General features: G+C 37.9%; 1 protein-coding gene across 1 annotated transcript; it reads right to left on the bottom strand.

The window, feature by feature from the left end:
• Window positions 1-3,005: 3,005 nt before the first annotated feature.
• LOC128215446 (acid sphingomyelinase-like phosphodiesterase 3b) lies at window positions 3,006-14,793 on the bottom strand. The gene is made up of 9 exons (XM_052922132.1): window positions 14,788-14,793; window positions 14,107-14,245; window positions 13,358-13,555; window positions 13,020-13,166; window positions 7,422-7,595; window positions 6,664-6,827; window positions 5,347-5,527; window positions 4,134-4,307; window positions 3,006-3,475 (listed from the first exon to the last, which is right to left on the bottom strand). The coding sequence occupies exons 1-9, from the start codon at window positions 14,791-14,793 to the stop codon at window positions 3,006-3,008; spliced, it is 1,653 nt and encodes a 550-aa protein (XP_052778092.1).
• Between the last annotated feature and the right edge of the window lie 306 nt (window positions 14,794-15,099).

Genomic DNA, 15,099 nt, shown 5'->3' with positions numbered 1-15,099 from the left:
GGACCCTGGTCATTATTCTATTGGGGACGGGGTTATTATTAATGTGTTACACCGGCGCAGCATAGGCTTTGTAAGACCTTATTTTTCCTAGATCATATTCTTCCCACCTGGGAAAAAAGGATCCTAAACTTCACAGCTGAGAAAAATAAGATCTAATTTGTCACACATTTCGAACATATATGTCACAGCTCCTGGGAAATTTGTGATCGAAGCCGGCTTTTAAAACTTTAAGAATTGGTGGTGGTGGTGGTGGTGGTGTATTGTTGTAAAATTATTTATTATGATTATATTTCTTTTATAATTCCATTTTTAATATTATCAAACAGCAATGTCATCGACAAAATCTGTGAAGAACATGATTCTCTTGCTTACCACAATCATATATGTCACATTTTGAAACTGTGAAGAATATGATCCTTTTTTTTCTCAGACCTGTGAAGAATATGATCTGGGAATAATATGGTCCTACAGGCTTTCTGATGTTGTTATATTTGCTAATAATATAAAGACATCAGCTCCCAAGATGGTACTAGAATATACGTGGGTAAGCCAAGCCCGATGCATAATACCGACATGTTTATATCCAGTGATTTGTGTGATTTAAATGTTTGCTGAATTAAAATAAAACAATGCTTTCTTTTGTCTGAAATATCATTGTAAGCTTAAAATAGAGCCTTTTAAAGTTATGTTCGAATTAAATGCTCGGTTACCCACGTATTGTATTTGGTTAATAGTTCAGAATTTGTAATCTGAATTAAATGGTCAAAATGCGTAATAAATACAATGTGTGGTTTTCCTCTTTATTTCTTTGTAATTGAGCGTGATGAAATCATATCTGCTACCCGTCCGAGCCAAAATACCCATTTTATAGTAGTGGTGTGGTTTAATTTTTAAGGGTTGAATATTTAACTATAAAGTATTGCACAATTGCGCTTCATCGGTTTTGGTAACGAATATGTGCTCATTCACAACTGAACAGCATTCTCAATATAGTGAATGTTTATATTTACACTTACACTTATTATTCCAAAATCTCTCTGGGACATTCCCTCTACGACGCTGAAAAATAACGTTTCACAGAAAGTGGCTTTGCCCAGCCGCTCCTTCTATTCAGTGTTAAAGCTTAGCGGGTATGGGGGAGTGGACCTCATCTTCATCAGTTCAGAAGAGCACAACGATAGTTGACATATAAAAACGTTACTGAAAGCCGGTCCCGTGCGAAATGGAGGACGCCCAGACTCTGTGCACATCACTTTTGTGCATGTTGCAATAAAGAGATTTGAAGTTGCGAGGATAGGGGCGTGATCTTGAGACTTGCGCCCCTCCCTTAATACCGAAATTTATTCAGCTTAAAGTGTCAGCAGGTTTTAGGCAAACATTATAAACGCTGTGGTATTCGTATCAAGGGAAGTAACGCATCTACGCTTCCCATTATCGGTAACACTTAAATCGCAGTCAAGTAATGGTTTATAATTTAGGTTATTACTTTGTATGTCGTACTTTTTGATCAATATAAACTAATACTTATACATTCTAATAACATACTAAAACATATTAATAACATACTAACACAAGCTTATAACATACTTATAAATAGTAATAACATACTAATAAATACTGGTAACAGACTTTTTACATACTAATAACATACTGAAACATATTAATAGCTCACTAACACTAACTTATAACAAACAAATACATACTAATACAAATTAATAACATGATGATACAAACTAATAAAAGCTAATAACATACTAATCCATACTAATATGATAAAAAATACATACTTACACATACTATTGCATATTTATACATAATAATAGCATGGTATTACAAACTAAAAACTAGTAATTTAATACTAATATATACTTACACATACTAAGAACCTGCTAGTGCATACAAATTCATTCTAATTACATAGTAATACATATAAATTACTCTTCAATCGGCTTGGTGTTCGGGATTATATTTTGTCTACTGACCAAATCTCTGTTTCGATCCACCGATTGCCCTGAATAAAATCAATAACGACTGACTGCTGATTCACCATAATAAATATTCGGCTCATTTTAAATCGGCTCAATACTGCCATCCAATGAAGACTATATCACAATATTATACCTTACATAAATGTATCCCTTCTTCCTATAATATTATATGAAGATTATCGGTCCGTTTATCACTGAATTTTAATAAAATTCCAGTTTTATGACGATCCATATGATATTTTTGGCCAGTCCGGACCTCGCCAAAATTTAAAATGGACCGCTACAACTGGTAAGGCCTAAAAAATACATTTGGTTCGGGTTACCCGACCCTACCTACGGATACGGAATAGGCGCCGACCCTACCTACGGATACGGAATAGGCGCCGACCCTACCTACGGATACGGAATAGGCGCCTACCCTACCGTTTTGATAGTCAGTTTGAAAAAAAAAATGAAAAACTTAAAAAATAAAATAATAAAAATCTTGTGGTTTTTTTTGGTTTTTAAATATGGAGTTTAAAACCTTAAATGCTTATACAGGAGATAACTTTAAAACCATTCTCCAATGATGAAAATGACATTCTTATATAAAGCCTAATAAAAAAATAAAAAGCTTACGCCTTGGTCCATATACACCTTCGGGGGCTGACTGGCCGGTCTTTATAATGTCATATTACCCTCAGTGGTGTGTAATATTTCTTTTTTATGGTATTGCTGTATATTGCACTATAAACGACAATTAAAGAGCTCCATGGAAAATTATTTATGTAGTAAAATTACGGTATAAAACATGATATATAATAACACGCGATATCATAAAATATAATATTGTCGAAACAATTTTTGCTTTAACAAAACGGTAGGTTGATAAACATAAAACAAAAACAACGAACAATTTATGAAAGCATTGCAAAAGGAAAAAAATACAAGCACAAGCGATTGCTGAAATCATTTTTAAATGTATGAAGCAAACAGAACGCAGATAGGTTTCTTGAACGTTTGCGTAAAGTTATAGCCTCAGCTATTTAGGGATAAGGAACCAAATTTGGCGTACCGGGGCGCCCTTAGACGTCTCCTCTTTCTCAGACACATACACGCCACAAGTAGGAAAAGAAGGAACACAACAGCAGCTAGACCCCCTATGAGGTAAAACATATACGTGGGCACCTGGGGCTGGGGGGTTGATCGGTGGGGGTGGTGGTGAGTCGTTTGGGTGGGGTGGTGCGTGGTCACGCCGCCTGATATACATGTTCGGAAATTGTCATAGTCTAACTGAGTTATTGCACAGAGATGATGTAAATGGCAAGTTTCGTTGCATTCGGTATTTCCTGCCCAAAGAACGCTGTTGTATTGAAGGTAGTGTTGAAACAGCTTGTTACTGCGATCGGTGAACGCGCGGGCAAGCTCATGTAACTTGGCGGGGCGTAGCTCATCTAAGGCATACACATCGGATGTATCGTATTCTTTTTCCCAGTCGTCACCAGTGCCTGCGTAAGGGAACAAAACCATTACCAGCCGTCGTGTATTCCTCGGCCACTATCAATGTTTTATAAAGCAATTTAATATATTGGGACATGCCTAGAACGCTAAGATTTAATCTCAAAGAGTAATGAACTCAGCCAGTATCTTTAAGTCGCAATTCTTTTTTTATGACATGGACAACATAAGGTTTTGCCGAGAGCGATAAAATCACGTAAGGATTGAATTCCGTCCGAAAAGTAATGTAAAGTATAAAAATGTATTTGGAGGATGTAAAATACACATTATATGAAGTATAAAACTGGGAATAATTGTCAAAAGTTTTAACATATATTATATCCTCCAGCACACCAGTGTGAACCGTTCATCATTATTCAACTATTACGTATTTGACGCGAAACAAGGAAAATTGTAGTACTAATATTTGACAATCGACAACAATATATGCCAAAACTTGCCAAATATCGTCCAAAGTCGGTCTATACTAGTTTTTGCCGTTTTGATTGGCTACTAAACTCGCCAAATAATTAGGTGATTTCATATTGGCAGATTTATGTGCCCTCAATCAGCAATATTGGCCTGAGCCCAAAGGGCTAGCCTCGGACAAATAACTGGGCCAATATGAAATCACCTAATTAATAACATTATAATAAAACCTCCACCTACCTTTTATATTGGCTGCAGTGAGGTTAAGATAGTACTGCACATAGTTCTGGGCCACCCCATTATCCCGATCATACTTGAACAGCCGGATGGACGGGTTGTTCGCTCCTACCCCCGGGAGTGTGCTCTTCCAGGGGGTCACTGCGGGTGCCAGCAGCATCATGCTAATTGGCTTCCCTGAGTTGCAAATATATTCGAACATTTTAGCATTAACAAGGTACTAAATAAAATTGAATCCTTACCAGTAAAGTGATAGATACATAAAGGGTAAGTCGATCACAAGGTTAATGTAACATAAACAAAAACGAATGGACAGAGCTGGGACGGACGGACAGACAGACGGCCAAGTTTACACATAAATCCAAATAACGAGATTGAAACTAGACATTCGATTTTTATTCATAACAGGTCATCTACTGTTGAAATGCACCCTACTAACAATATTTACAGATAGTACATCATAACCCTTTTGTAGGTGCGCAGATAAACATTTCAAAAAATATTTTTGTGTTCTTAACCTACAGATCCAAAACAATGGGGTCATATACTGGTCAAGGGCAACCTAGTAGTGAAGTTTCATAGTCCCATGTCACGTTGTCTGTGACCTTGATCTTTGTCCGACAGATACAAAACGAAAGGTTAAATTTTCTGATCAATGGTAACCTTCCAGTGGTGGAGTTCCATGGTCCTATGTCAGATTGTTACAGATCCTAAATCAATAGGGATCCTCAAACGGGCAAGCACGCCATACCACTGGAGTTTTGGTGCCCTACAGTATCCAATCTTGAGATATGGCGAGGAAATTACGAGGTCTAAGGACTGACGGATAGACTCACAGACCGACCGACCTACGCGAAAACTCTCTCATCTCCTTCGCTTACACTTCATAACTTAAAACTACACAGATGAGTAAATAACAACGAACACTGCATGCAAGTCCGTTGCTCTCGATAATCGATAAATCAAGAATCCTAAATCGATAAATATATACATGTAAGTGGGATTTATGAGATTTACTACAAGTATACGTATTTCCATTGGTAACATGTCTACCAAATTTCATGTGAATATTTTGAGTTAAAAACGAATGTATGTTTTTTGCAGAACCGACACCGTCGCCGTTGACAAGCGCTATAGAAAAACATTGACAATTTCTTGAAAAATAGACAAACTATAATAATGAAGCTTTACTATTTTTACAAACAGTATAACTGACCTTCAGCGTCAAACTGTACCCGGAAGCTGTCCGTGTGTTCGTGTCCGAACACTTGGAGGGAGATGATGTCAGCAAATTCCTCGAGTTTCTCGAGGTACTGTTTGTTATACTTGGGGTAGAAACAGGTCAGTCCGCTCCCTAACTCAAAGACGCCAGGTGGAACGTGCGCTATTATGAATACCTTGGAAATGAACAAAATTGTTATACCTTCCAGTACGAAGGTCTTACAAAGATTATATAGTTAGACACTTCAAATCCTATTCGCCATAGAAATTTGATATCCTAATAAAACCCTTTCTCTGTGCCGTTAATGGAAAGTAAAATTTCAATACTTCGATTTCAAGTATTTTCAATTACAATGGTGCTTACTTTGTTGCAGAAGGCGGGTGTTAAATTGACGTATAACGTAGGGGCATGTGTCCTGGGTCGAAGAGTGGTAAATAATGCTGGTAGACATTCTGATTTTCCTAACCCACCAAACTACATAAAATGGACTTAATGATTTGGCGTTATTAGATGCAAGTTTGAAACAAGTTGTACAAACAACAAAGTACGTCCGGGAACAAAATCTCCTGTGTTGTGGTACCTCCCATAAGAAAGATTTAAATGTTTTAAGTCTAAAATGGTGCATTCTGGTGTAATCTATGCAATTTTAGATGGTCAGTGCCGCAGGCTTTCAAGTGACCAATTATAAAAAGGAGGGATATTAGTAAGAGGATTTTCTTAAAAAGTAGGGTAAAATACGGATATGAAGAGCAAAAAGTAGGGTAAAATACGGAGATGAAGAGCAAAAAGTAGGGATAGTAGGGCTCTTTATTTACCTTTTGGATGCATATAAATAACTACTAAACCTATTCAACAATTGTGATGTACATGTTGTATTCCTTGCTTAGAACCCAGTGCTTCAAGGGGGATTCAGCCACAGGATAGGTGTCTCCGACTTGTCAACATGCACCATTCAATCTCATCATAGAACCCCTCTTGCAGCACTGGAGACCTACTGCATCAAACTTATCCTACACAAATACCAGAAATAGCTTCTTATCAAGATTTAGATAATTTCAAACAATGCATTTACTTAAAAAATATTGATTATTTCTCGAACTAATTTTACAAAAAAATAGGAAAAGTAGGGAGATTTTTAAGAAAAAGTAGGAAAAAGTAGAAAAAGAAAGGCCCGCTAAAAAGCCTGTTGCCGGGTGCATCCCCTAGAGCCGCTAGGGAAAACGTATGACCAATCCAACAACTCAGCTTCATCATCAACATCCTAAACTCTTTTACAAACTTCCAAACTCCCGACAAAGCCCTACGTCCTACCATCTGGTTGTGTTTGTGCGCCTCGTGTAGTTGTTTATCCAGGAAGTCCATCTGCTGCGCCGGGTCCGGCAGGTCATTAGTTAGTCGGTCCTGGTCGTAGTATAGGTTCATGTTAAGTCCTTTTAACCGTAGTTTCTCAGAGATTGTGGCGCTGTAATAGCCGCCTGAAAAAAACAAAGGAAGTTATTTTTCAAATAAATTTTAATCTTTAACCTTTTCCTTATTTTCAATAAATACATTCCTCTTGGAGATCAATGATGTTTGAGATGACCGCATCTTAAGCAAAACCACATCAGGTGGAAGCCAACACTTGTTCCTTTTTCTCAGCCGATTAATTTACATGGCTGGAGTCGACATACACTACAGTAAGAATAATAGGCAGCGTTGGGAAATGCGTAATTAAAAGGCAAGAGATGGCCAACAATAAAGGAGTTTTCTCCACAACGCCGTCAGCGGCGTCAATTAATAGTGACGCCAAGTGCACTTCAAACAAGGGACGCTTCTTAACAGTTAGTTGGGCAGAGTTATGTGCCTTGCTAAACACGTGCGCATTGCCACCTGTGAACATGTTTGCCAAGTTTCATATGGGTATCTTAAAACGGGTGTTAAGTAATGGCTTAGGTCAAAGTGTTTAAACGACGACGACGCCGTCAACTGACGACGCATAATTATGACAACACCTCGACCTTTTTCGAAAATGATACGAGCTGAAAAAGTAGAACTCTACAAGCTAGATGCTTCCGACCCAAAATCTGTACCATTGTGAAATTGCCTGCTTTCATTCGCTCCAAGAACCGAATCCCAGTGACTCTTTTCCAAGATACCCTTGTAGTATGCGGTATTGTCTGTATCATACAGCATTTGATTGGCTGGGTAAGGGTCGTGGTTGCCTAGCACCGGGTACAGCGTCGTGTTGGGAAAACCGACACCAGCTCATCTAAAACCGACAAAACGGAAATGATATTCTTGCATACCGGACGTGTGTTTACGGTCATGTGACCAGTGCTGGAAAAACTCATCTTACATACCCCATGTAAGATGAGTCCCGCGCAACAACGCGCCACTACTTATTTCAGTTATTGCATGGTTTATGAAAAATATATTATGCCATTTAATAAAGCGCAATCAAATATATATGTTTGCAAGACTTTTAATTAAAATTAAAATTAAATAATCCTTCAAAAACGCTATTTTCAGTTATTCAAAATGACGACGCTCTTTGACGTTAGTAAACAACGTCGCACGCGCATTTTGGTGTAATTGTACAAAAGTTCGTTTTAAACGTCTTTTTTGCCACAAATCGATAAATTTAGATATGCAAGTCCGGATAGAAAACTCCGACCCTCGGGCACGCTGCGTTACCGGCTTACGCACGTGCCCTCGGGTCGGAATTTTCTATCCGTACCGGAAACACATGATAGATACTTATATATATATATATATATATATATATATATATATATATATATATATATATATATATATATATATATATAGTCCTTGTGAACTTTTGATAAAATATTCAATCAGATAAAAAGCATATCATAATATATACGTTCTGCCATTAAGAAAACAAGAAACGCCGCAATGCAACAAAACCAGGTTTTTAATGATTGACAGAAGAACTTCAGCCTGTGTCTGTTTTTCTATTTTTAGTAACAGTGACCTTGACCCAGTTATTCAGTGGAAACCCATTTTTACCTTAAGGTCCTGCGATCTTGATCTTGAACATATGAATCCCGAAATCAATAGGGATCCACTAACAGTCATGAACAATTGGCATATCAAATATGAAGTGTCTGGGTACAAATGTTCTTTAGTGATTGAACAGAAGTCGTGTTTTCCCTTAAAGTAACATTGACCTTGCCTTGACCTTGACCTACTGATCCAATAAAAGCAATGGGGGTCATCAACTAGTCATGATCAACTGGTATACCACGTATGAAGCGCCTGGCTGCAAGTGTTCTAAAGTTATATATCGAACAGTTTCAGCATTAGGTCAGCGAGACCTTGGCCTTTGACCAACTGATCACAAATTCAATAGCGGTCATCTACTAGTCAAGACCAGGTATGAAGTTTTTGGGGTCAAAATTTATTAAATTATTCAGCGGCAGCAATAATTCAGCTTTAGGTCACCACCAACATATCGTTTTTTGGTGCAAGTATTATTTGATTATCCAGCGGAAACCTTTTTGCATCTGAAGGTCATCGCGACCTTGACCTTTGACATACTGATCTCAAAATCAGTAGGAACCATCCACTGGTCATAACCAATTTGAATACCAATTATGAAGTTCATGAAACTTAGCGTTCTCAAGTTATTAAGCGGAAACTTAGTGTGACGTAAGGACTGACTGTCTAACGGACGGACTGACGGACAGAGCAAACGTTATACGTCTCCCCCATTCATTGGAGTGGGGGGGTCATTATTGGAACATTATTACCAACAATAATGTGTTTCGAATTATCATCGGGCCGACTTCATGTTATGCAACAACGTTTTTCTAGTAGTATCAGTGACTGTGCAAAATAAGATACATCATACGACGGTGCTGGATGCGCTGACAGTGTTAAAAGTAGGGATATCGGAATACCCTGTTATTTGACTCAGTACAGATACTGTAGAGACTACAGACAAGTGTTTTATGAAAAATCAGGAAGTTCACTGTCTGCATCTTCAAAGAATAGCTAAAAAGATAGGGGCACCAAAATTCATACGATAACAGCGAGGCGACCAATCTTTTACGTACTTGCATTTTTTTGTTTTAATATATTCATGCCAGATAAGCATTGAATTGGGTAAACGGCGACCTTAGAATAATGTATTATAGTGTAATTAAAATTACTATTGTTTCTGTTTCTAAAAAATTCCAACGCCCCACTTCTGTCAATGAATATCTTCAATATAGCCAAAGTTCTGATCCAGGACTTGCCATTAGTTGAAATGCCTTTGGGGCACAACCTTTGAACGTTTTTCCTAAGAACCCAAAGAAATAGGTTTTTAATGTGGTATTTGAAATTTGGGGATCTTTTGTGTGTTTTATTCTTTTTGTTTCAACAGTATTGACACCGAATATTTGTACCAATTTAGGGGAAGGCCAATGTTGTTATTTATTATAGGGTTGCTGTCGGAGTCGGCGTTAGGGCCATAGTCTTTATGCAAAAAATAAATACTTTGAAACCATTAAAGATGTTCATAGCAAAATTGTACATACACATGTTAACAAGACTGCCTATAAGGGCAGCAAGTGCCACAGCCCTGACTCAGATATAGTTGAGATGTGACCCTTGGACAACTGACGGAACCGGATTAGCATGGACTTGATGTGCTGTTATATCCTAAAAGGTTTTAGGATCCATCTAAATATGGCACGTATCGTACAGTCGTTTTCTTTCAATTATATGAAATAGTCTTTTTGGATACTATGAGATTTATTTTTCATTATCGAGTTTGTAAATAAAACGTTTAATTTGATGTGAAACACTCAATTAATATTTAACCGAATTAATTAATCTTGATATTTTAAGCATGCGGACGTTGAAAAGATGGCAAAAGACAGCTCCAATTGTAGTTCATTACTACTACAGACACCTTTTGTATTAATAATAATTGATATTAATAATTTAATATCGAGTACGAACACCACTTCCGAAGCCCATTAGCGCACAACTGGGAAACATACGCTTTACGGATTATAATCATATCATTCTGAAACAGACTTTATCTTTAGATATGAATAAGACATCAAAAGGTTGTAAGTGTAACGTGTGCGGTGTGTACCGAGCGGCTGTACACTATTTTATTATAGTTATGGCAGAACTCTTAAATAAATGACAAAAGATGAAACTATATAATAATTTTCCTCAAGGCTACTTAACCGTTTGATTGTGTACAAATGATTTTGATTGAGCTCCAAATAAATAATCACAAAATAATTATAAAAGAAGTTTTGTATAAGTAATTTTCCTTTTGGCCAAATGCCTATAATCGACTTATTAAAATGATTTTCCAACTCTTTAAATCTACTGCTTTATCAGTGATCTCTGTGAATTAACAGAAAGCTGGGCTTTCTTGCATAAGACACAGAGTTGTATCTTTCAAAATTATAATACTTAAAATACTACTCAGTTATGAAATACCAGATAGCCGAGCTTTCGTGGTAAATACATAAAATGCGTTCACTTTCTTTCTTTGCGTCTGCAATCTAAATATAAATACGCTCTAACTCCATCCAACAGGAAAGCAGAGCTTTCTCTGAAAGATTATTGAAGTTCCAACTTACTATGCCTCACAGGATAGCTGAGCTTTCTAGCAAGAGCATAGAAGTGTAGACATTAAAGTCTAAGCTTTACTTAATATATATATAACTTTTCATAGAAAAACAACAAGCAAATTGCTTTTACCAGACGTGTAATTGTGAACTTAGCCGGCATGGTACCATATACAATGAATATGAATATAACAGTATCCATGAAACATACAGAGCCAGTTACAGTACCCTACAATATGATATTCAGCTGTGACTCGAATCTCCCACGAAAAACCAGAGATAAAAAAACATTATGAAAAATTTCGCTCTGGAAACGTGTACCCATTTGTCTCTTTCTGCCGGTGAAAGGTTACGAGTCACAATGTCGGGCCTCATCTACTGAATATCTTAACAAAACCAATGAAATATAATTTCAACAAATAAACATGATCAATTTCACATAAGAAAAATCAATAACATTTTATAAAATATTTCTTGGAAAATTCGATATGAACGGTATGCAATCGTCAGGTAGAATGACCAAATTATCCAATATAATACTGCTCGTGCATAAACCAATCAATATACACCAGTACCGCATTAGACAATTTTTACTTCGCTATTCTACGAAACGCTCGTAAATACACGTCTAAGCTTTACTTAATATATATAACTTTTCATAGAATAACAACAAGCAAATTGCTTTCACCAGACGTGTAATTGTAGAAAATAAAAAGAACGGGCTGGGTGCGTTTATGATATAATATTTACAAGTCCAAAGATTTACAAGTCCAAAGATCGAGACACTTCCAGTCTCTTCTCAACAGAATCGGCAATATATCCATCTTTACTAGACTCGCATTTCCAGCGACCATGTCTCATTAGACAACGATCAGAGACTCCAGAATTTGCTGCTACTGTGGCACCACCTGAACGTAATGAATGCAAACCAAGCTCTAAGTTTCCTGCAACTTCTTTAAGCCTACTGACTAAACATTCTCGAGCTCTAGTGTAACTGAGCGGTTTGTCTTTGTATATCAATTTACAACTAGAAAGAGATCGAAAACATGGTCGAAACAAATATTTATCTAAAGATGTATTTTGCTCGGATAAATTAAGATATTTCTGTAACAAAATGTATGGACAAGCAACAGAGCTTCCCTTTGATGTCCATTAATACCTGGAATTAAAACATGCGCACTTTGCGTTATAATCTGTAGCGAACCTATCGCATGTGTGTGGACCCCAGGAAGCGTCCAATGACCTGAAAATCAAATCACAAACTGACCAATCGTCGCAATCGCCATTTCTGCTCAATTCGTCTGCCTGAACATTATCAGAACGTGGTATCCACATGGACATAATATTGATATCATTTTCTAAACAAAAATCATTTAGTGACAAAGCAACTTCTTGCAAGTAAGGCTTCTTACTACCGTTAGAAATGATCTGAACAACATTTTTATTGTCTGTGTTTACCATTACAGTGTTGCCTTCCAGCAAAGTGGATTCACTACGTACCACTCGGTGAATTGCCTCCAGCTCACGCCATGTAGAGCTCAAAAGAGCTTCCTCTACTGACCACGAACCCATTACCGTACTATCATCACAACCCTCAAGGTAACCACCGTAACCGGTAAAGCTAGCATCACAGTATACCTGAACACAGTCAGCTACTTTTGCTACTGCTAAACTAGAGCAATTTTCGGTTCTCAAATATTCCCTTCCAGAATACAAGCTCATCTAGAGCTTTACTCGTCACTATGACAGGAGCATACCAGCTCGCCCTAGACAATATACAGTCATACAAGGACCTTGTCCGCAGCCTAACCGCTGAGCCAACAGCGCTTTTCATCGACAATATCTGACCAACAATCTGTGCTAATCTACGGGCCGGAACTAAAACGCCTCCCGCGACAACCCTACTTATAATTTCGCTCAATCTCTTTAGAGCTCGTTCGATTCTTTCCTCAGTAACATAAATCTCACCTGATCTCATATTCCAGCTATAACCCAGCCAAATAAGCGACAAGCATGGATCCCAGTGGGATTTTTCGTGAGCAATCAAAACCCCGAACTTTTCTAAATCTGATTTTACAAACTCACTGAGGGCTTTAGACCTGATGTAGTCTTGATCCCCTCCGAGCCCATCGTCTAGGAACATGATTACTCTGTAGCCTGCAGCTCTCCATTTGCATACAACTGCCCTCAGACATTTCGAAAATATATAACCTGCAGTGCTAAGCCCAAAAGCTAAAACATTGTAAACAAAGTAACGGACTTTTCCCAAAAACGTTTTGTGGTCCTCAAAAATTTGAATATGATGGTATGCTGATTTTAAATCAAACGTAAAAATAAAATCTCCCTTTCGAAACATGGTCAAAATTTGAATTTGTATAAATGCTTATTGATGTGTCTGCAGTCCAATACAAGACGTGCCTTACCAGTTCTGCCAAACGCTACCGTCAGCGGGTTCACCACGTGCGGGACGTCAGTCACCTCACTAATGCACTGTTTAGCTAAAAGCTTACCTATCTCCTCATTGACAAAAGGCACGTTATCACGTGCGAACCTATTATTATTCAGTACTACGGTTTCTGGCATTTCCTTAAAAGGTATCTTATAACCATTTTTGACGACGTCTAAAATGTGAGAATTTTCCCCAGCTTCAACCCAATGTGAATAACACGATTTTAACCTACCAACTGGGCTTTCAGCACTTATAATTTCCTTGTCGTCTCCTTTACTCAAATTCGAACTACCAAAACTGTTATTTGATCTATCGACATCGCAAACAGCGTTTAGAGAGCATAGCGAATGGCTACTTATCTGTTTGTTGTTATCCGGTACCGCTGCCTGCGCCATCCCGGGACGGTCCCCCACGTGGTCGCATCGCCAATGGCCGGGTTTGCCGCACTGGAAACAAGAGCCTGGGCGCCTGGTCGGGAACGGGGACTGGATACGCTGATGACGCAGTAGAAGATACTGTATACGGCGCGAACCGCCTAGACTTCGCGCCGACGCTCATCTTTGAACTTCCGGTCGGCCTTCAGCTGAGCTTTGTATATCTTCTTCTCATCGTCAGAGTCTTCGCCGAGAGGATGCGCCTCGTACTCTTATACAACCTCCCAACCGTGCTCAGAACTGTCTGCTAACTTTATCAACTTTTGTCTATGTTTAAGCAAGTCCATACCTTCCACAATTTTCCCCCGTGCCTTCGCAACAGCGTCATCCGATTGAACTGCGGTAACGTCCTGTAGACTGGAGCCCGCTTCCTGCAGCTTGTCGAGCACGTGCGCGTTGGCCTTGAACTGTGCTTCATTGCCTTTCCTCTTGAATACATAATTATTGTTCGCTGACAAAGTATTCTGAATTTGCGAACTCAAATCCCTTTGCGTTGAATTTAAACGTTGCTCAAATGAAGATAATTTATTGTCAATAAGTTTTTTAATGTTCGATAAAAGCACGTTTTCCGAATCCATGCCGGCAAAATGAACATGTACAAAATTCGATATGAACGGTATGCAATCGTCAGGTAGAATGACCAAATTATCCAATATAATACTGCACGAAAATCTCGTGCATAAACCAATCAATATAAACCAGTACCGCATTAGACAATTTTTACTTCGCTATTATACGAAACGCTCGTAAATACACTTATCTATCGTATCTTTCAACAACAAACCGGTCCACTCGTCAGCTATTTACTATACTATACGTCAAAGCTGAGCTTTTTGGTAAATATAGTTAATATTTTAGATAAGCAACTACAAAGTTCGAGTTGATTAATACCAATTATTTCTTAGAATGACGATACTATGAAAAACTCGGCGTTATATACGCCTCGAAAAGCGTTCAAGCAAATCAATACTTCCATTGGTTATTTAAACTGACCGTCGATTGGTTGAAAACGAAGCACTTTGATTGGTTACAATCAGCATTCTGATTGGTTAAAATTATTCTTATCAAAAATAAAGAAACAACTTTTTAGGTTACAGTCAACTATTTTATACGGCTGTGGTAAATTCGTCACATAAGATTGGTTTACAGGTATAGGTAGATGAAGTATTTGTCTTTTACACACGAGATCCTGGGCCACATGTAACAGATACGTTCAAACGTTGCAGTTTCGAGTTTCAAATGCGAATTAATATTGTAATTTTATCAATTTTGCCTAAGTTAA

This window comes from Mya arenaria, chromosome 13 (assembly GCF_026914265.1).
Source record: "Mya arenaria isolate MELC-2E11 chromosome 13, ASM2691426v1".
Taxonomy (NCBI): Eukaryota; Metazoa; Mollusca; class Bivalvia; order Myida; family Myidae; genus Mya; species Mya arenaria.
This window is presented reverse-complemented; position numbering and strand designations above follow the sequence as displayed.

Bases quoted from the DNA above. Each gene is read 5' to 3' on its own strand.
- LOC128215446 (XM_052922132.1), bottom strand. The intron at 6,828-7,421 runs GTACAGATTTTG...TGTTTTTTTCAG, and splicing joins AAGCAGGCAATTTCACAATG to GCGGCTATTACAGCGCCACA. The intron at 3,476-4,133 runs GTAGGTGGAGGT...TCCCTTACGCAG, and splicing joins CACTGCAGCCAATATAAAAG to GCACTGGTGACGACTGGGAA.